Source organism: Chiloscyllium plagiosum, chromosome 37 (assembly GCF_004010195.1).
Source record: "Chiloscyllium plagiosum isolate BGI_BamShark_2017 chromosome 37, ASM401019v2, whole genome shotgun sequence".
In the NCBI taxonomy this organism is placed as follows: Eukaryota; Metazoa; Chordata; class Chondrichthyes; order Orectolobiformes; family Hemiscylliidae; genus Chiloscyllium; species Chiloscyllium plagiosum.
Genome location: NC_057746.1, coordinates 22,673,890 through 22,695,319, shown reverse-complemented (window position 1 = coordinate 22,695,319; position 21,430 = coordinate 22,673,890). Strand labels below are relative to the sequence as shown.

Below are 21,430 nucleotides of genomic sequence, written 5' to 3'. Positions count from 1 at the left end.
GAAGCACACTAGCTTTTGGAGCGACGCTCCTTTGGCCTATAATTGCCAGGAATTTCCCTAATCCCCTTCCTCCAATCCTCCATTATGCCTTTTGTGGAGAGTGAGGAAGCAAGGACCTTTGCCAGTGGCTTACCAACTCCTTTCTTGCTTCCCGGAACTATTTAGGATAAATCTAGTCTGGCCCTGGGGAATTATTAATGTTTGCCAAAGTTTCCAGCACATCAACTTCATCAATCTTGATCTGTTCAAGCTTGTTTCCCAGCTCCTCAAAGTTTTCATTCACAACAAGGCCCCTTTCCTTAGTGAAAACCGAAGCAAAAACTCATTTAGGGCTTCCCTTATCTGCTTAGACTCCATACACAAGTTCCCGATGCTATCCCTGACCAGCCTTATCTTCTCCCTGATCATTCTTTTATTCCTCACATATGAATAAAATATGAGTAAAATATTATAATATGGGGTTGTCCCTAATCCTTCCTGCTAAGCCTTTTTCATGCCCCCTCCTGGCTCTCCTCAGTCCATTTCTGAGCTGCTTTCTAGTAAGCCTGTAATCCGCTAAAGCTGTGCTGGATCCTTGCTTCCTCCACCTTACTTAAGCTGCCTTCTTTTTGACATTATCATTTCACTGAAAAACAATATTTGTAAGCTTCAGGTGCTGCCGCTGAAAAGGAGGCGATACTCAAATGTTCCTTTCATACTAAGTGCGATGCATGTATCCCCATTCAGCCCAGTAACATCTTTCTGAGAGGTTTAGTAGTTCTCAAAAAAATCTGAAGCTATTAGGAGTTTACAAACTGTCAAATATGATTATGAACAATGAAACAAACAACACTAGACAACATTCTCTAAGGATGAAAGAGCTTCTTTGCAAGGGAATGAACATTACAAAAGTCAGGAAGTTCTGTTACAACTATAAAAGGCATATATAGATTGTACTTAAGAATACAATGTACTCTTTATTCCTATCTAGAGATTACAATGATGCAAACACTAGACTTTCAGATTTCTTTTAAACATATTTTCAGGCAAACCAGAAAACTATGGAATTGGACAGGTGATGTGAAGTTGCAACGAATGTTCGCCAGTAACAAGCCTCTGTGACTTGATTGCCATGGAAGCAGGGTGTGCAGGTCAAACCTTATTCAAAGTTAGGCATTTTAACACATGATATAAATGAAGGATGAGATGGCTCTGCTTTGTTAAGACTTAAAAGGTGAAAGAAAAATATCTCAATTCTAAGATCATAAAAGGAAGAAAGTTAAAAATCACACAATACCAGGTTATACTCCAACAGGTTTATTTGGAAGGAATTGCTTTCAGAACCCTGCTCTTTCATCTGATAGCTGTGGCGCGGGAGCTTAAGACATTTATGATCTGCTCTACAGCTAACTGATGAAGAAGCAGTGCTCCGAAAGCTAGCACCTTCACATAAACCTGTTGGACTATAACCTGGTGTTGTGTGATTTTTAACTGTGTCCATGTCAGTCCAACACTGGCACTTCCACATCATAAAAGGAACAGGCAGAGTTGTTTACGGGGTATGATTTATTTTTAAGGCCTCCAGCCAAGTACGACTGAGAATAAGAATAATAAACTTCTCTTTCTGAAAAAAACGTTGTCATTTAGAATTCTTGTTGGCTTATTTGTAGTCTGGTGATTCTATTTACAAAATCCTAATAACACAGGTACAGGCAGTTATGGTGCCAGATGAAACATTCTGTTAGATATGAGTCCCAAAGCAAATCATGGTAACATCAGTTGAAAAAGAAGCCATGTATTTCAAATCCCGATGCCTTTTAGTTGAACACCTGTTGATCCATTTAGATAACATGGTTATTTCATTTCCTGGTTACAAAATCCACTTTTCTGCCAGGAAGTTTGCATTAACCTCTTCTGTTAAAATCTTGCATGCGCATTTTTAAATTACCTGTGTAAATTTGCCCCTTTGCAAGAACGCACTCCAAATCAGGATGACGGTACAGCAGCTCAATTTTATATCTCTCAACTCCTTAAGCTGCATTGCAGAGAATCGACGAAATGTTCCCTAAGATTTTTCATCTATATATTACATGTATATATCCACATAGATATGATAAAATTAAAAGCACCTAATCACAGAATTACAGAAGTGTACAGCACAGAGAAGCCTTCTGGCCCATCATGCCTGCACCAGCTCCTTAAATGAGCATTGTTCTCAAGTATTCATCTCCTGTCTTTCCTCCATTACCTTGCACATCATTTTATCCAAATATCTAATGTCCTCTTGAATATCTCATTTGAACCTACTTCCAAACACACTTCCAGCCAATACATTCCACATCCTAACTACTGACTGAACAAAAACAGTTACCTCATTTCACAGTTGTTTCTTTTGCAAGTCATTTTAAATCTATGCTCTCATGTTCTTATTTCTTTTGTAAGTGGAAAGTTTTACTGTCTATTCTATTGAGCCTGCTCATGATTTTGAAACCTCTTCCTTTTTCTCTCCAGGGAGAACAGTCCAGCTTCTTCAATCTATCCTCACTACTGAAGTTCCTCATCGCTTCTGCACTCCCTCTAATGCATTCACATCCTTCCTATATTGCGGTACCCAGAACTGTACAGAAAACTCTAACTTCAATCTAATAAGTCTCTTATACAGCTTCAACAACACCTCCCAGTTCTTGTACTTCAAGCACCTATTAATTAAGGCTAAGTATGCTTTGCTTAGTGCTCTCTCTACCTCTCCTGTCACTTTCAATGGTCTGTGCACATAAATATTTAAGTTCTTCTGATCCTACATCCCATTTAGAATTGTACCTCCTACTTTATAACGTGTTTCTACAAAGAAATATAAAAGATAAGCGTGGAAATATGATTTTAAATTGTGTACAGTATTGTTAAAGGGTATTGTTAATTTATTTTAAGTAGCTTAATAGGCCCAAAGAAATAGCAAGCAAATAACTTCAATAAAAATTGAAACATTTGCTAACTAACAGCTAACACTTACTTATAGGTGACTCTTAAGTATCCGCAATGGTTCAAATCTAGAGCACATTAATTGAATGAAAGTTTAAGTCTAATGTAAAAGGTCACCAACTGTCAACAGGCTGTTTATTTGCAACACAATCTCAAATGATTTTTGTACAGTACTGACAATTTCATTCAAATAATACAGAATCTTAGACTGAGCAATAATGAAATGCGATGTAGGAATAACTGAGTGGATTCATCCTCTGACATTGTGTTGGGTGGATATTAGTGCATAAGAAAAAGAAAAAAAAAGAGATTTCCAGATGTTGGAAGTCTCAAAAAAGGTACTGAAGAAACTCAGCAGGTCTGGTAGCATCTATAGAGAGTAAAGCAGAGTTAACATTTCAGGTCCAGTGACCCTGAGATAATTTGTGTCCTACCAACTGGGATAGGAGAGAAGACATTGCAAAAATGCTAGTTGCTTATCCCAACTTCCTGACTCCTATCAAAAAGACAAATGGGGAAACGCCAGGCTCAGGCTGCATTAATGAGTCCCAGAGTAAAACAAGATGCTGATCAGTCTTTCCAGGCACATATATGGACCAATCAATCAATAAGTATTATCAGCATTCCCGGAAATAAGTCAGGAGAACTTAGCACCTTCAAGAGAAGTAAAAACGTTGAAGAGAAAAGATGAACAGGATAAAGAAAAAATCTTTGTCAGGCTTTTGCCAGTAACATGCAGAGGAAAAATAAAAACACTAGAAACTCTGTCGCGCCACCACATCCACGAGTTAGTTCACCTTTGAAACGTGTATCACTAAGAGGCCTCACCCGCCCTCTTTCTTCATCTTCATAAAGGCATCGAAGATTCCTTCAGTATGGAAGCTGGACAATTGGCGCATTAAGTCCACAATACTCCTCCAAAGAGCATCCCATCCCTCTACCCTATCCCTATAACCCTGCATTTCCCATTGCTAATCCAACTAGGCTGCACATCCCTGGAAACAATGGGCAATGTGGCATGACCAATCCACTTAACCTACACATCTTTGAACTGTAGGAGGAAACCGGAACACCCAGGAGAAAACCACAGACACGGGGAGAACATGGAATCTCCACACAGTTGCCAGAGGCTGGAATCAAACCCAGGTCCCTCCCACCGTGAGGCAACATTATAATAATTCTGCATTTGACAACTCAAATTCTCAAATAAGGCTGCAGTGAGAATTAACATAGGCAACATGCAGTTTGGAGGAGGATATAATTTTCCTCTTGCTGACTTCCATTGTAATAAAGAATCCCCAAAGCTTCTAAGTACTAAGGTATGGCATTGCTCTCTCTGCTGCTTCCACATCTTCCAGGTGCACAAACCCATAGGCTTACACAAAAAGAAAAAAAATTAGTTTAGGCCTCATCCCTCGTTTACAGTTATTTCCTGCTTTATTAAAAGCATAGGTAAATACATTACACAATGAACATATCAGACTATCAAACTCAGCAAGTCCCTGGCTCAGACCCAGTCTTTATTGGGGCAGTGAGAATTAACTGCAGCCTTCAGTTAGCAGTGGTTTAAATAGTTGGCAGGTTTATGATCACATAGCAGAGAAAATATAACATAATCTAAATGTTAATCAGAATGTTGACATCAGTGAATGATAAATGCTGACTGTTTGCACAATGTAAAGCCGCTCTGCAAAAATATTTCAAACTTCGACATTATGCATTTTTCTCACATTTTTGGTATTCAGTTTTTCTTACATGATTTCAAGTCAGAGATTTCATAGTTACTGTGCATTCTCCTCCACGTCAGTAAAAGCAGCCTTGATAATACCAATTTTTTCCTCATTTCATTCTAGGTCAGAGTTATAATTATTTTATTAGCAATTTGTAAAATGAGCAAATGGTTCATGGTAGGAAGGAAAAGTATGCAGTTAGCAGACATTCAAGTTATCTCAGTACATTTGTAATTTCTCTATCATAGGAATGCCTGTGAATTCTGAATGCATGTGACGTGGCCCAAGGAGAGGGTTGTTCCACAGGAGAACTGGATTTTCCTTTTCACAATGGAAAGCATTAGTCAAGAGTGCCCAAGACCTGAATTGACCCCAGAGGCAAACAATCTTCTAGGATTTTCATGGAGGCACATGTTTAACTGGCATTTAGAGGTCTCCAGGTTAATCAATTGTGGCAGGCAGGCAGGCTGCTGATATCAGTGCACCAACCAGAAGCCTTCAGCTTAAGAGCAGGAGCAGACTACAGTTGATGGTAGGTAATAGTAAGGGAATTTAAACGTGTAAGTGCTCTTTCAACAAATTAAGAATTTTAATTTGAAAACATAGATGCAGCAGCCAGGCCCTCAATGTGCAAGAGGAATCCATCTGCAGTTCATCTGCCTGTATCCTGTGGTTTAAAGTGATGGAGTAAAGAGGTTGTAGAGGAAGATTCAGAACTGAAAGAAAGATTCAATTTTTTAGAAATCATACAGGCAAAACAGGAAAGCTATGAAGAGGACATAAATGCATTCACATTGGAATCTGGAAAAATAGAGGATAATGTGAGAAACATGAAATTGTCCTTTTGAAAGGATGAATTAAGATAAAAGGCATGATGATAAAATGGTGAGAGATTACAGAGGTCTGAAATACAGAAAGATCTCAGTGTACTTGTACAAAATAATCCTAAAAGATTAACATGCAGGTACAGCAAGTAATTAGTAAAAGGATAGCAAAGATGCTTCTCAATAGCAGTGAGAGTGACAACGTAGTTGTTATGGGGGACTTGAACTTCTCAAATATTGACTGGGAATACTCTAGTACAAATATTTTAGATGGATCAGTTTTTGTTCCATTGTGTGCAGGAGGGTTTTCTGACACAGTATGCAGACAGGTCAACAAGGTCCAAGGCCACATTACATTTGGTACAGGGTAATGAACCAGCCAGGTGTTAGATTTGGTGATAGGTGAGCACTTTGGTGATAGTGACCACAATTCAGTTATGTTTACTTTAGCGATGGAAAGGGATAGGTATGTATCAGAGGCCAAGAGTGACAGCTGGGGGAAAGGCAATTACGGTGTGATTAGACAAGGTTTGGGTTGCATAGGATGGGGTAGGAAACTGTAGGACATGGGCACAATTGAAATGTGGAGTTTATTCAAGGAACAGCTACTATGTGTCCTTGATAAGTATGTACCTGTCAGACAAGGAGGATGTTGTCGATCACAGAAGCCATGGTTTACTAAGGAAGTTGAATGTCTTGACAAGAGCAAGAAGAAGGCTTATGTTAGGATGAGATGTGAAGACTCAGTTAGGGCAATTTGAGAGTTACAAAGGTAGCTAGGAAAGACCTAAAGAGAGAGCTAAGAAGAGCCAGGAGGGGACATGAGAAGTCATTGGCAGATAGGATCAAGGAAAACCCTAAAGCTTTCTATAGGTATGTAAAGAACAAAAGAATAACTGGAGAAAGATTAGAGCCAAACAAGGATAATAGTTGGAAGTTTTGCGTGGAATCCAGGGAGATAGGGGAAGTGCTAAATGAATATTTTTCATCAGTATTCACACTGAAAAAAGGCAATGTTGTTGGGGAGAATACTCAGATACAGGTTACGAGACTAGTCAGGATTGATGTTCGCAAGGAGGAGGTGTAAGCAATCATGGAAAGTGTGAAAATAGACAAATTTTTGAGCCAGATGGGATTTATCCTAGGATTCTCTGGGAAGCCAGACAGGAGATTGCTAAGCCTTTGGCTTTGATCTTTATATCATCATTGTCTGCCAGGAGATAGTACCAGAAGACTGGAGGATAGCAAATGTTGTTCCCTTGTTCAAGAAGGGGAGTAGAGACAACCCTGATGATTATAGATCAGTGAGCCTTACTTTGGTTGTGGGTAGTGTTGGAAAAGGTTATAAGAGATAAGATTTATAATCATCTGGAAAGGAATAAGTTGATTAGGGGATAGTCAACATGGTTTTGTGAAGGGTAGGTCGTGCCCCGCAAACCTTATAGAGTTTTATTAGGATGTTGCCTGGTATGGAGGGAAGGTCTTATGAGGAAAAGCTAAGGGACTTGAGGCTGTCTTCGTTAGAGAGAAGATTGCGAGATGACTTTATTGAGACATATAAAGATAATCAGAGGGTTAGATTGGGTGGACAGTGAATGCCTTTTTCCGATGATGGTGATGGCTAGCACAAGAGGGCATAGCTCCAAATTGAGGGGTGATAGATATAGGACGGATGTCAGAGGTAGGTTCTTTACTCAGAGAAGTAGGGGCATGGAATGCACTGCCTGCAAAAGTTGTAGACTCGCCAACTTTACAGGCATTTAAATGGTCATTGGACGAGAATGGAATAGTGTCAGTTGGATGGGCTTCAGATTGGTTTCACAGGATGGTGCAACTTCGAGGGCTGAAGGACCAGCACTGCACTGTTATGTTCTAAGCAAAGCTTTTGCAATTGTTGTGCAGCAAATTGAATACAAAAGTGGAGACATTATGCTTTGGTTATAAAGGGAATTCATGAGATCACATGTGGAGTAGTGTGTACTGGATGATCTTTTTGTTGTTCTTTGGATATGGGTGTCACTTGCTATATTGCCCATCCTAAATTTCCTGAGAGTTGGTACTACAACCTTGAATTGTAGTCCTCCTTGGGGTGTAGGGGCACACCCAGTACTACTGGAAAGAAGTTCCAGGGTTTTGATGCAGCAACGGTGATGTACTTCCAAATCAGGATGGTGTTTGGTTTAGATGTGGGCACACAGATATTCTCATGTATCTCTGTCCTCAATTTTTTTACATACTGAAGGTCACAGCTTTGGAAGTGCGACTGGTGGAAACTTGGTGAGTTATTACAGGCCATTCTGCTATAACGCTCATTTCGTTAATGCGAATTTGCCATAATGCAATTGATGAATTGGGGACACTTTCTAAAGCATGAACTTTTAAAACATGTATTTATTATAACATGGGTCTGGCCCCATTCGTTTAAATGGTGCTGCTATTACACGATTTCCTCATAACTCAAGATTGGATGAGAACAGAATAGGCTGTACTTGGAGAATTACAATACATCTTCAGATGGTACATATGACTATGACCATGCATTAGTGGTGGAGGGAGTGAATGTTGAAGATAGCGGATGGAGTGTCATCAATTCAGGATAGCATTAAACTTCTTGTATGTTGTTAGAGCTGCACTCATCCAGGCAAGTGGAAAGTATTCCATTACACTTCAAACTTGTACCTTGTAGATAGTGGAGTAGCTTTGAGGAGACATGTGGTGGGTTTTTCACCACAGAACTGTTAGTCTCTCACCTGCTTATAAGAAATAACTGGGCAAATTAAGCTTGTACCTTCTGGAGCTTTGAAGAGCAAGAAATTGAAACACACAAGATCCTAAGGATGCTTGATACGTGGATGTGGAAAAGATGTTTGTTCTGGTGGGAAAATCTAGAAACCGGGGTCATGGTTAAAGTTCGGGGGTCACCCACCTAATGAGTCAGTCCTGTAGCATGAAAACAGATGCTTCGGCCCAACTGGCCTATGCTGACCATTTTCCCAAACTAAGCTCGTCCCACTTACCTACATTTGGCCCATATCCCCGCAAATCTTTACTTACTTATCCAAATGTCTTTTAAACATTATAACTGTACCTGCATCCACCCTCCCTCTGGCATTCATTTGAACCACTGTGTAAAAAAAAGTTACCCCTCACATTCTATTAAAATCTTCCTCCTCTCACCTTCAAAATATCCCCTGGATAAAAGCAAATTACTGTGGATGCTGGAATCTGAAACCAAGAGAGAAAATGCTGGAAAATCTCAGCAGATCTGGCAGCATCCGTAAGGAGAGAAAAGAGCTGATGCTTCGAGTCTAACTGACCCTTAGTCAAAGCTCAGCTCAGCTGAGTTTTGACAAAGGGTCAGTTAGACTCGAAACGTCATTTCTTTTCTCTCCTTACAGATGCTGCCAGACCTGCTGAAACTTTCCAGCATTTTCTCTTTTGGTTTCAAAATATCCCTAGTTTTGAACTCCTCCGCCTTCGGGAAAATACCGTTGCTATTTAGCTTATCTAAGCCCCTCATGGTTTTGTAAACCTGTATAAAGGTTATTCCTCTACCTCCTACACACCAATGAAAAAAGTCCCTGCCTAATATTATCACTTAAACCCTCCATTCCCAGCGGCAGCCTAGCAAATCCTTTCTGAACCCTCTCCAATTTAGCAATATCCTTACTATAACAGGGCGACCAGAACTGCGCACAGTACTTCAGAACTGGCCTCACCAATACCCTACCCAATCTCAACTCAATGTGTACTCAAAGGTCTGAACAATGAAGGTAGATATACTTTAGTAGAAATTATCTATCGGACGGTCAGAAGTGTTTTAACTCTTTCACGGTGGAAACAGTTTGTTTTTTAATATTTTTAAGGTAGAGGTACATAGGTTCTTGTTAAACAAGTGGGGTAAAGATTATGCGGTAGACAGGAATATGGACCAATCAGATCAGTCATGATCTCATTGAATTGAAGAGGTGGATCAAGGCGTGGCCAACATCAGCTCGTCATTCAAAATTGGTGCAGATTTGCTATACCTCAGCTTCGAGTAAGACCGGAGATGAAAGAGACTCGTTTGCTGCATTTAAAAGGAAAAACACTAAATGGATTGAAATGATTCAGCTCCTGTGAAATACCTTCAAAACTCGGATAGAATTTAATTCAAAAATATGAGTTTGTTGGGATTTTTTCGCATTGATAGGACCTGCAGGATGTTAACTAATCTTCAGCCATCGGTGTGCTCTCATATACTTGTGACTTCAAACACTGTTCAATAAAATTAGTTCAAGAACTAAAATCAAAACTGTTTGCTTGCGTCATTACTTTTCTCCATTCGGAACTCTCAAGACAATTCAAATCCTACAATTCCTATCTCTCATTCGATCTGCCCCTGACATCCATCATTCCCTAATTCACTCCTCAAAATTGGGTTACTATTCAAAGTTTGTGCGAAGATTTGTAGCTCGGGAGCTCGTTGTTGTGGTTCTGTTCGCCGAGCTGGAAGTTTTTGTTGCAAACGTTTCGTCCCCTGGCTAGGCGACATCATCAGTGCTGGGTCTCTGTCCCTATCTGCTGTTGCCCTGCCTCCATCTCTCACGCTCCAGTCGCTTGCCTCGACAAAAATACTTACGTTCTTCCTCCGCCCAAGCTTTCTACCTCATATAACATCATACTCGATATAACCCGCTAATTCTGCCCAACTGCTTGAACAGTGGCTGAGCCTCGTCCTCACGCAGCTCAGCTGGACGCTTTGCCACATAAAGCTTCGTTACCCTCGACCAGGCCGAGCTGGGGAGGAGCCGTCTCCCTATTTTGTGGGAGCAGAACCGCCTACCCAGCGATTGCATTGGCTGTTCTATCTCATTTCCCTTTCCCGAATGGTTCGCTTCATGTCAATCATTGCCAGTCTCACCCCGCCCCTGGTAGATGTCAATCAAACAATCTCTCACAGCAACCTGTTTAGGTTTCTGCATCAGCAGTTCTTTCGGTTTTTGAACAAGCTCTCTGCTGACCATCAACCCGTCCAGTTTGCGGCCTTTACTCCCCTCTCTCCCACTAACGCCAGGCTGCCTCAGGAACCCTTCCAGCTGCCATTCGGGAAACATTTTATTTTAAACTTTCCTTCTCCCCCCCACCCCCAAATATTGATGAAATCGTAAAATAAGAAAAAAAGCTTTGAAAATGTCAAAAAGAATTTTCAACAAAATTCTACTGGACTCCATTCTGCATGTTACACTCAATGTGACTGGAGTAGATTTAATATTTTCAAACTCATTCCCTTCCATTACAAAAAAGTTTCAAATAGAAAATTACAGGAAGTGCAGGAAAAGTTATATTTAAACAACATGTTCCACGCTGAGGTTTCTCAATCGTGCTGATTGGCTGATAGCCATTCTGAAAATGTGTTGCTGGAAAAGCTTAGCAGGTCAGGCAGCATCCAAGGAACAGGAGAACATCCTGTTCCCTGGATGCTGCCTGACCTGCTGCGCTTTTCCAGCAACACATTTTCAGCTCTGATCTCCAGCATCTGCAGTCCTCACTTTCTCCTGATAGCCATTCTGACCATTTCAGCTCGTAATCCAACTCTCTGCTCGGCTCATTCTCTAGCCCCGTTGTGTCTCACTTGAATTAAATCTGAAGTGCCGTATTATTCCACCCTTCGTAATCGTCAATGAGAAAGACACTAGTTTGACCCAGTTACTCACCCAAATAACAAAAATAGTTCGAACAACGAACAAATTACAAGTGAAACAAAATAATCTTTGCAAATTACATCAGAAGATTCTTATGCTTATCAACTTCACTGCAATCTCCATAGTCACAGTAAAGTCTTAGGGATGCAAGACAACATGCTACTTGTGAAAGGCATCAGAAAAGCAAGGAAGACAGGCATGTAGCAAAAGTGAACATTCCTTTAGGCATAATTTTTGATGACTACCTGTGTCAAATGTAGCAGAGATATATAGGGAGAAAATTCCAAAGCCTGGCTTGAGACAAGTGAATATGCAACCACCAATGACAATAAAATTAATGATATTCCCTGGAGCGTTGGAAGCTGAGGGGTACCTTATCGAGATTTTTAAAATCATGAGGGGCATGGATAGGATAAATAGACAAAGTATTTTCCCTGGGATAGGGGAGTCCAGAACTAAAGGGCATAGGTTTAGGGCGAGAGGGGAAGGATATAGAAGAGACCCTAGGGTCAACCTTTTCATGCAGAGGGTGGTACGTGCACGGAATGAGCTGCCAGAGGAAGTGGTGGAGGCTGGTACAATTACAACATTTAAAAGGCATTTGGATGGGTAGAGAAGAGGAAATGTTTGGAGGGATACAGGCTGGATGCTGGCAAGGGACTAGATTAGGTTGGGATATCTGGTCGGCATGGACCTAAGGGTCTGTTTCCATGCTGTAATCTCTATAACTCTAGTTAAAATCGGAAATGCAAAACAGACCAGATTTAGAGAAACAGAGGGCTAACACCAAGGAGGCGTTATTAGAGAAATGAACTTGAAGTGAGCCGAGACACAGATGGAAGAGTGTTGGATGACGAAGCTTACAGGAAGTAAAATTTGGGAAATGAGTCAGGGAAGCATGGGAATAACTGTGTGCAGCCGAACCGCAGAGATGGATGAAGATTTCTATAGAGTTGAAGCATGGATAAAGTTGAAGGATGTTATAGGATTGGAAATAGGTGCACTTCGAGATATATGTGAAGATACAAATTAAACTCAAGCAGATCATTAGATCCCTCAAGCCTAATTCACCACTGAATAAAATCATGGCTAATCTGATTATGACCTCAACTCCATATTCCATTTAATCTACACTACTACTCACCCCTTCCCCACATTACCACCATTCCACTCCAAGGTTCCCATAACCCTATCACTCCATTTTTTAGTCAAAAATCTAATTAAACTTTGTCTTTCAAACACTCAATAAGCCTGCCTCTACTATTGAGGAAGAATTACAAAAACTGTACAACCCTCAGAAATCCTTTTTCTTAGTTTCTGTCTTAAATGGGAGATTCTTTATTTTTAAACCGAGTGCACTTGTTCTATTCTCTCTCATTAGAGGAAACAACTTTTCGCGGCCATTCCGCTTCCCTGTAGAATTTTTAAAAAAATTTTTAAATTCTCTCTCATTCTTCTAAACTCCAATGGATACAGCCACTCCTTGTCTTACCATTGCTCAAACGATATCTCCCACCTCACCAGTTCACATTCCTGTAAAAAATTAAACTTGTCCAGGTGGCTTTCAATGCATTTGCATTGCAACTAGAGGAGGCCAAAATGTTCACATTAGTCCTGACTTGCTCTCACGAATGCCCTGTACAAATGTATAAAAACATCCCCACTTTTATATTTCGTTATCCTGGTAAGAAACAACATTCTATTTGCTTTCCTACGTCACCATTTACACTGATTACAATACCATCCATCTTTGTGTCCTCAGAAATCTTTAATTTTAATTTAATCAAAAATCTTTAATTTTAATTTACTGTCCATCTCTAATAGCCTTGATCCTATGATTATGAGCTACTGCCTTTAATCACAGTAGCCAATATAGTTTGGAACATCATAGCCTATCATAGCCTTATATAAATATAATGAATGGAGAACAAACACTGATCCTTGCAACTTATCACTCGACATGTCCTGTTAATTGGTGTACCCGTCCATTTTCCTTATTCCCTGCCTAATGCTGCTCTACATCTGAACAAGGTCAATAACTTGTCTTTCAATTCCTTGTACTTGAACAGACCCGTATGAGTGACCTCAAAGTCCTTCTTGAAAAACATCTCAACAACATCCATAGATACTCCCACGTTCGTTACTTTGGACACATTTTCATATGATTCAAGCGGGGTCAGCAGGCATGTTCCATGTTGGCTCTTCCTCATCATCTGAAAGCAAAACGTGTAGATCTACCAATCACTTGTCTTTTCCCGGCTAAAAAGCAAGATATAGAGTATAGTGCTTGAAGAAGGAAGCACAAATATTGAATGCACAAAATCGGTGCTGCGATTCTAGAGCATTTTACAACTTGCTTGTGGGCGGCACAGTGGTTAGCACTATTGCCTCACAGCACCAGAGACCCGGGTTCAATTCCCGCCTCAGGCGACTGACTGTGTGGAGTTTGCACATTCTCCCTGTGTCTGCATGGGTTTCCTCCGGGTGCTCCGGTTTCCTCCCACAGTCCAAAAACCTGCAGGTCAGGTGAAATAGCCATGCTAAATTGCCCGTAGTGTTAGGTGCAGGGGTAAATGTAGGGGAATGGGTCTGGGTGGGTTGCGCTTCGGCGGGTCGGTGTGGACTTGTTGGGCCGAAGGGCCTGTTTCCACACTGTAAGTAATCTAATATTACGAAACTTGGAGTGAGTTTTAACTGCGAGGAGGATCGTGTAGCAACTCAGGTCACCGACAAATTGTAGCAGTGAACAGGCAGTTGAGATTTTTTTTAAAAAAAGCTGCTGTAAAAAGCTCCAACAGGTCTGGCAACATCTGCTCTGAGGATGGCTCACGGACCCGAAACGTAAACTGATTTCTCTGCACAGATGATTTCGAAATCTTCCAGCAACATTTGATGTCTTTTTTCGTTTCTGATTTACAGCATTCTTCCTTTCGGTTTTTAGTTACCATTTCAAGTTCAATGTACTCTTAAGTGATACATTTTAATAAGAATCCTTTTACGGGGCAGTGCTTGTGTCACTAGCTCAGGGACAGGAGAAGAGGGACCACATCCCGCCTATTCCGGAGGTGTGCAACAACATACCCAGACAGCTCGATGGGAAGCACCCATCATTCAAAAGCCACATCAGCTCTTAACAACAAATAAACCGAAATAACTGCGAACGCTGTAAATCGGAACCGAAGTTCTCAAGAAACGTCAATTCCAACTTCCCTCCACAGTTGCTGCCAGATCTGCTGAGTTCTCTTTTCCAGCAATGTTTTGCTTGTTGTTGTAGACTCTTGGCGGCATCTCGAACCGAAACCGTTTGGAACCGATGGAGCGGAAATGACGGTACGGCCACAGTGATTGACAGCGCCTCCTCCAGTCATAGCACGGGGACGACATCGGCGGGACCAACAGGCTCAGGCGGAAGGGGCGGACTCAGGCCGCACCGGTGACTGACGTTTCGGCCTGCCCAATCATTGGACGCGAGCAGTTGGGGTGGGCGGTAACCAGCGGCAGCACGGAGCGAGAGGCTCCGCCATTTTTTTCTGTTGTTCGCTCGGTGCGGCTGAGGGTAATTGTCAAGCTTGTGCGTGGAAGTTTTAGGGGCTCGGGGGCGCGGTGTGTTTCGTCTTTTTAATCGCTTTTTGTTTTTTTTTTCCTCTTCTCTCAGTACGCCCGCTCCGCTCTTCTCTCTGGTCGTGTTGTCGTTCCTTTTGCGGTTGAGTTTTTTTTAAAAATACGGGGGAACGCGTACGGCGGGAAGAAAAAAAATAATAAAGAAAGATGGTGAAGATTTTCGTGGGTAATCTACCGCGGCCAACCACCGCCGATGAGATCCGGGCCTTGTTCGAGAAGTACGGCACCGTGAGCGAGTGCGACCTGATCAAGGTGGGGGTCTCGGTTAATGTGGTCACGTGGGGTGCGGTTTTCAGGAGTTGGGGTTCAATTTCACCCTCTCCATCCTCCTCTCCCCTGCCCATACACCCACTCTACAAACATCTCCAGTTGGCTCTTCCAGTATCCCATCACCCTACTCTGTTTATCCCATCCCACTTCCCGTCTCTTATCCCTTTCTATCCTCCCCACACGCTCCCATCTCTGTTCCCACCATATGTTCCTCTCACTCTACCCCACTCCTCTCGAAGGTAAAAACAATGACTGCAGATGCTAGAAACCAGATGTTGGATCACTGGTGCTGGAAGAGCACAGCAGTTCAGGCAGCATCCGAGGAGCTTCAGCTCCTCGGATGCTGCCTGAACTGCTGTGCTCTTCCAACACCATTGATCCCACTCCTCTCTAAGGAGGAGAAAGTGAGGTCTGCAGATGCTGGAGATCAGAGATGGAAATGTGTTGCTGGAAAAGAATCGACAATTCTCCTGTTCCCTAGATGCTGCCTGACCTGCTGCGCTTTTCCAGCAACACATTTCCATCTCCCACTCCTCTCTACCCTACTGCACTCTTCCACTGCCCCTGATTACCCCCCCCCTTCGCTTTTCCTCACCCTACCAACTCTGCCACCTCACACCTCCTGTCCCCACATCACCCACCACCTGTTTGCCGACTTCCCAGTTGTCGGTAACATCCATTCTGTGTTTACCTTTTCCATTCCTGTCGGAATGTTATATGTTTCTATAAGATTACGTTTGGTTCTGCTAAACTTCACTGACCTAGTCCAATCCTGTTTCCCTTCTTACTCTTTCCATGGCCAAAATATCCTTACTCGGATAATAAAACCAGAACTGTGAACAATATTCCAGGCGTAGTCTCACCAAGGCCTTGTGTAAGGCAGCATCTGCTTAGCAGCAACACTGGTACCCTGTTTCTGACAGGGCCACTCAGCTCCTGACCTCATTGCGATCTTGGTTCAAACATGATTGAAGGAGCTGAATTCCAGAGGTTGGGTGAGAGTGACAGCCCTTGACTTCAAGGCCGTATTTGACTGAGTCTGACATCAAAGAGCCCAAGCAAAACTGGAATCAATGCAGGGTAGGGAGTTCTTCACTACTTGAAATCATCATTGGCACATAGGAAGATGGACATGGTTGTTGGAGATCAGTCATCTCAGCTGCTGGACGTCTCTGTAAAAGTTCCTTAGAGTAATGTGCTTAGCTAACCATCTTCAGCTGCTTCATCAATGACTTTTGCTGCATTATAATTTTGGAAATGGGGATATTCAGCATCATTCCCGATTCCTCAGATACTGAAACAGTCCATGTTCAAACATAATATAATATTAAAGGATGACCATTAAATAGTAACACAAATACCAGGCAATGTTCATCTCCAACAAGAGACAATCTAAACATTACCCCTTGATATTCAGTGATCCCAACATCATTGCAGGAAATGATTTACCACCTCATTTTCAAAAGTCTGTCTGCTATCTCCAATGCAAAAGTCAGGAGTGCAATGAAATATTCCCAACTTATCTGGATGGGTGCAGCTCCCACAACACACACCAGTCAAGACAATACAGTCAACATAATTTGCACCACATCCACAATCATCTAATCCCTCGACCACCAACACTGTGTGGTGTACTGTCTAGAATGCACTGTAGAAATTCACCAATGTCATTAAGCAACACCTTCCAAACCAGCAGATACAGGAAAACACCACCATCTTTAAGTTCTCGTCCAAGCCACTTATCACTTGGAAATGGATCACATTCTTCCACTGTTGCTCGTCAAAATTGAGGAATACCCTTGGTATCATATTGTGGATTTACCTGCAACAGTTCAAGGAAGCAACTCATCACCATCTTCTCAACTAGATATGGGCAATAAATGTTAGCTAGCCACTAATGCCTGTATCCCATCGAGAATTGCAAAAACAAAGGTCAGCCCTAACATCTCAGGAATCAGTTTGGTCAACCTTTGTTGCACACCTTTCATAGCCAAAACATCCTTCCTCCGATAAAGCGACCAAACTATAAACAACCATCCTGTTACAGTTTCACCAAGGCCCTGCCAAATTACAGCATAGCATACCTAGTACTCAATCCTCTCACTTGAAGGCGGACATACTCTTTAATGTCTTCACTGCCTGGTGCACCTGCCTGTTTTCTTGACACCAAAGTCTCATACCTCCACTCTCCCAAACTGTAGCTATTCAATAGTAATCATCAGAGTCATACAGCATGGAAAAGGACCCTTTGGTCCAACTCGTCCATGCCGACCAGGTTTCCTAAACTAAACGAGTCCGTTCACCTGTGTTTGGCCCATATCCCTTTAAACCTTTCCTATTCATGTACCTGTCCAAATGTCTAAATGTTGTAATTGTACCTGCATCTATCACTTTCATTGGAAGTTCATTCCATTTATGCACTGCTCTGTGAGGGAAACGTTGCCTCTTACGTCCCTTTTAAAATCTTTTCCTCTCACCTTAAAATTTGCCCTCTTGTTTTGAGTTCTCCTACCCTTGGGAAAAGACCTCAGCTGTTTATCTTTTCCCTCATGATCTTAAGGACTTCTATAGGGTTACCCCTCAATCTCCTATGGACCAGGGAAAACAGTCCCAGCTTATCCAGCCTTTCCTTATGACTCAAACCCTCCAGCCCCAGCAACATCCTTAAAAATCTTTTCTGCACCCTTTCAAATTTAATATATAGAAGAGTGACCAGAACTGTAGACAGTACTGCAAAAGTGGCCTCAATGTCTGTTTAGCTGTAACCTGACATCCCAACTCCTATACTCCATTCTCTGACCAATGAAGACAAGCGTAACAAACGCCTTCTTCACCACCCTGTCTTCCTGTGATGACTGCTTTCAAGGAACTATGTACCTGCTTTCAAGGAACTGTGGGTGGCACAGTGGTTAGCACTGCTGCCTCACAGCGCCAGAGACCCGGGTTCAATTCCCGACTCAGGCGACTGACTGTGTGGAGTTTGCACGTTCTCCCCATGTCTGCGTGGGTTTCCTCCGGGTGCTCCGGTTTCCTCCCACAGTCCAAAGATGTGCAGGGTCAGGCGAATTGGCCATACTAAATTGCCCGTAGTGTTAGGTAAGGGGTAAATGTAGGGGAATGGGTGGGTTTCGCTTCGGCGGGTCGGTGTGGACTTGTTGGGCCGAAGGGCCTGTTTCCACACTGTAATCTAATCTAAAAAAAATCTAATCTAAATCTACCTGAGTTCCTTGGTCTCTCTGTCAACAATGCTCTCCTACCACACTCTGTAATTTCTGTCCTATTTTCTAGCAAATGCAACATCTTGCATTCATCTAAATTAAATTGCATCTATCACATTTTAGTCCATTGGCCCAGTTGATCAAGATTCCTTCCTCTTTTCTCCTACCAGAGTGGATAACCTCACATTTATCCACTTATATTTCATATGCCATACATTTGCCCATTCACTGGACTTGTCCGTATCACCCACCTCTCCAGCCTTCAGTATCTGCAAACCAGGAGATGATACATTTAGTTCCATTATCTAAATTGTTTATGTATTATGAATAGTTGGGTTCAAGCATTGATCCCTGTGGTCCTCCCCTCGCTTCGGTCATCACTGCCTGTCTCTCAGAAAATAAGCCATTCGTACTCTGTTTCCAGTAGATATGTCATGCATAATTTCCCTTTCATAAATGCATGCTGACCTTGTCCAGTACTTTTACTGTTTTCCAAGTGTTCTGCCAATAAATCTTTTATAGTGGACTCTAGCATTTTTCCTTTCTCTAATGTCAGACCAACTTGACTAGGATTCCATTTTTCTTTGCTACTGCCGTCTGTTAAAATAATGAGGTTACATTCGCTACCTTCAAGATATAGGGACTGTTCCAAAATATGTAAAATCCTGAAAGATGACCACCATCCATTGTTTCTAAGACCATTTCCTTAAGTATTCTGGGATTTGAATAATCGCGCCATTGGTATTTATCGACCTTTATTCCCATTAATTTTGCCAACACCATTTCCCTACTAAGATTGAATGCCGTTGATTCCCCTCTCTCACTACACTGTGTTGACCAACAGTTCCGAGAGGTTATTGTGACTGCCTTTGTGAAGATAAAATCAAAATATGTATCTAGTTGATCTGCAATTTCTTTGTTCCACATTATCACTTCTCCTGTTTCTAATTGTAAGAGACATACATTTTTCTTCACTAATCTTTTTTTCTCTTCACAGACCTATCAAGCTTTTCCAATGAGTTTGTATGTTCCTTCCAATCTTATTCAATTACGCTTACTTTCCCCAACTTAATCAATTCTTTTGTCCTCCTTTGCTGAAATCTAAACTGTTTCCAGTCCTCAGGTCTGCTGCATTTTTTGACCATTTGTGTGCTCTTTGCTTGGATTTAATACAGGTGTCCCCCTTCATCTGTGGGTGATACATTCCAAGACCTACTGCAGATGCCCGAAATTGCGGAGAGTAATGAATCCTATCACTTAAATGAAAAGCTTACCTCCCTAGCAGCCCCTGGAATTATTTCTGGAATGTTCCATTCAATATATTCTGGCCGCGGCAAAACATGGATAACTGAATCTGCCGATTATGGGGGTTCTACTGTACCATTCCAAATTTCCTTTGTCCTATCATTGTCATAGCTAGTTCATGCATCATACTAACAGTTTCCTTTATTTACATCAAGAACCTAGTCTTAGAATCAACTATCGCACTCCCCATCTTAATGAAGAATTTTATCACATTGTGGTTGATTTTCCCCAAGGTGCCTCGCACAGCTAGATTGGCAATTATCCCTTTCTAATCACACAATGGCCAGCTGCTTACTCAATGTACTGATCCAGAAAATCATCTTATACAAGTTCCAGGAGTTTCACTTTCACGACATCATTACTGAATTGATTTTTTTTTCCATCTGTATGTAGATTAAGATCACCCATAATTATTGCTTGGTGTCTATTTACTGTTAAATGGCGTCCCCAATAGTTCCACTGCTCTTTGCAATCTCCACTATCATTTTCTCCCCTTTGCTGTTTCTGAACTCTATCAATACAGATTCCACTTTACTGATATCCTTCTTCACTGTTTTCTTAATGTCCTCTTTCACCAGTAATGCCACCCCACTTCCTTTTTTTTGTCTGTTCATCCTAAACACTGCTATTCAGTTCCTATCCTTGGTCAGTCTCCAGACATGTCTCCATAATTCTAATTATTCATTCATATTAATTTGCACAGATAGTTTATCCACTTGATTGTGAATACATTGTGCATTAAATCTCAACCCCTTAGGCTTGTCTTTTCAGCATTCTTAGTCCCATTTTCTATTGTGCACTGTTTTATTCTTGCCCTAGATTTGTCTGCCTATCACTCTTTTAAATTTCATTTTCCATTTTAGCTTAAACACTCTAACTAAACTAGCAAAGGCATCTGGTGTACTTGCCTTTATTAACCTAGACATTGAATACAAGGGTGTGGAGGTTATGTTGGAACTAGAAGGAACATTCTTTTTGGCTATAGATGGAGTACTGTGTGGCGTTCTGGTCGCCACACAATAGGAAGGATGTGATTGCACTAGGGAGGCTGTAGAGGAGATTCATCAGGATGTTGCCTGGGTTGAAGCAATTCAGGTATGAAAAGAGACAAGGTAGACTGGAGTTGTTTATCTTTGGAGTCGGGAAAGTTGAGGAGGAATCCAATTGAATTGTGCAAAGGTATGAGGGCATGAATGAGGAGAAACCCTCTGATCAATACCCTTGGGCACAGTTTTATGTTAAGGTGAAAGGAAGTTTCGAGAGGATTTGAGGGAAAACATTTTTCAGTCTGAAGGTTGAGAATATCTGGAATTATTTACCTAAAACAGTAGTAAAAGTAAAAATCCTCAAGACATTGAAGCACTATTTAGATGTACACTTGAAACATCAAAACATACAAGCAGCAGGACTGGTGCTAGAAAATGGGCTTAGAATACATAGTTGGGAGAAGGTGAGGACTGCAGATGCTGGAGATCAGAGCTTAAAAATGTGTTGCTGGAAAAGCGCAGCAGGTCAGGCAGCATCAAAGGAGCAGGAGAATCGACATTTCGGGCATAAGCCCTTCTTCAGGAATGAGGAGGGTGTGCCAAGCAGGCTAAGATAAAAGGTAGGGAGGAGGGACTTGGGGGAGGGGCGTTGGGAATGCGATTGGTGGAATGAGGTTAAGGTGAGGGTGATAGCGCGGAGAAGGGGTGGGGGTGGAGAGGTCGGGAAGAAGATTGCAGGTCAAGAAGGCGGTGCTGAGTCCGAGGGTTGGGACTGAGATAAGGTGGGGGGAGGGGAAATGAGGAAGCTGGAGAAATCTGCATTCATCCCTTGTG

The 21,430-nt window shown here is 41.8% G+C and overlaps 2 protein-coding genes across 8 annotated transcripts in view; one reads left to right on the top strand and one right to left on the bottom strand.

Annotated features, from left to right (window-relative positions):
* The window catches only part of LOC122541361, a 228,588-nt gene that overhangs the window by 888 nt on the left and 206,270 nt on the right, over positions 1 to 21,430 (bottom strand). The window lies entirely within an intron of this gene.
* The window catches only part of LOC122541360 (RNA-binding protein 4B-like), a 46,956-nt gene continuing 39,786 nt past the window's right edge, over positions 14,261 to 21,430 (top strand). Inside the window, exons 1-2 of one of the 7 annotated variants that reach the window (XM_043678058.1) lie at positions 14,261 to 14,526; positions 14,852 to 15,069. In XM_043678058.1, the coding sequence (XP_043533993.1) occupies positions 14,965 to 15,069 (105 nt within the window). In that variant the 5' untranslated portion in view covers positions 14,261 to 14,526; positions 14,852 to 14,964. Of the gene's footprint in view, positions 14,527 to 14,583; positions 14,768 to 14,851; positions 15,070 to 21,430 lie in introns of those variants that run through there. The other 6 variants (XM_043678059.1, XM_043678061.1, XM_043678062.1 and 3 more) reach the window with 6 other exon arrangements.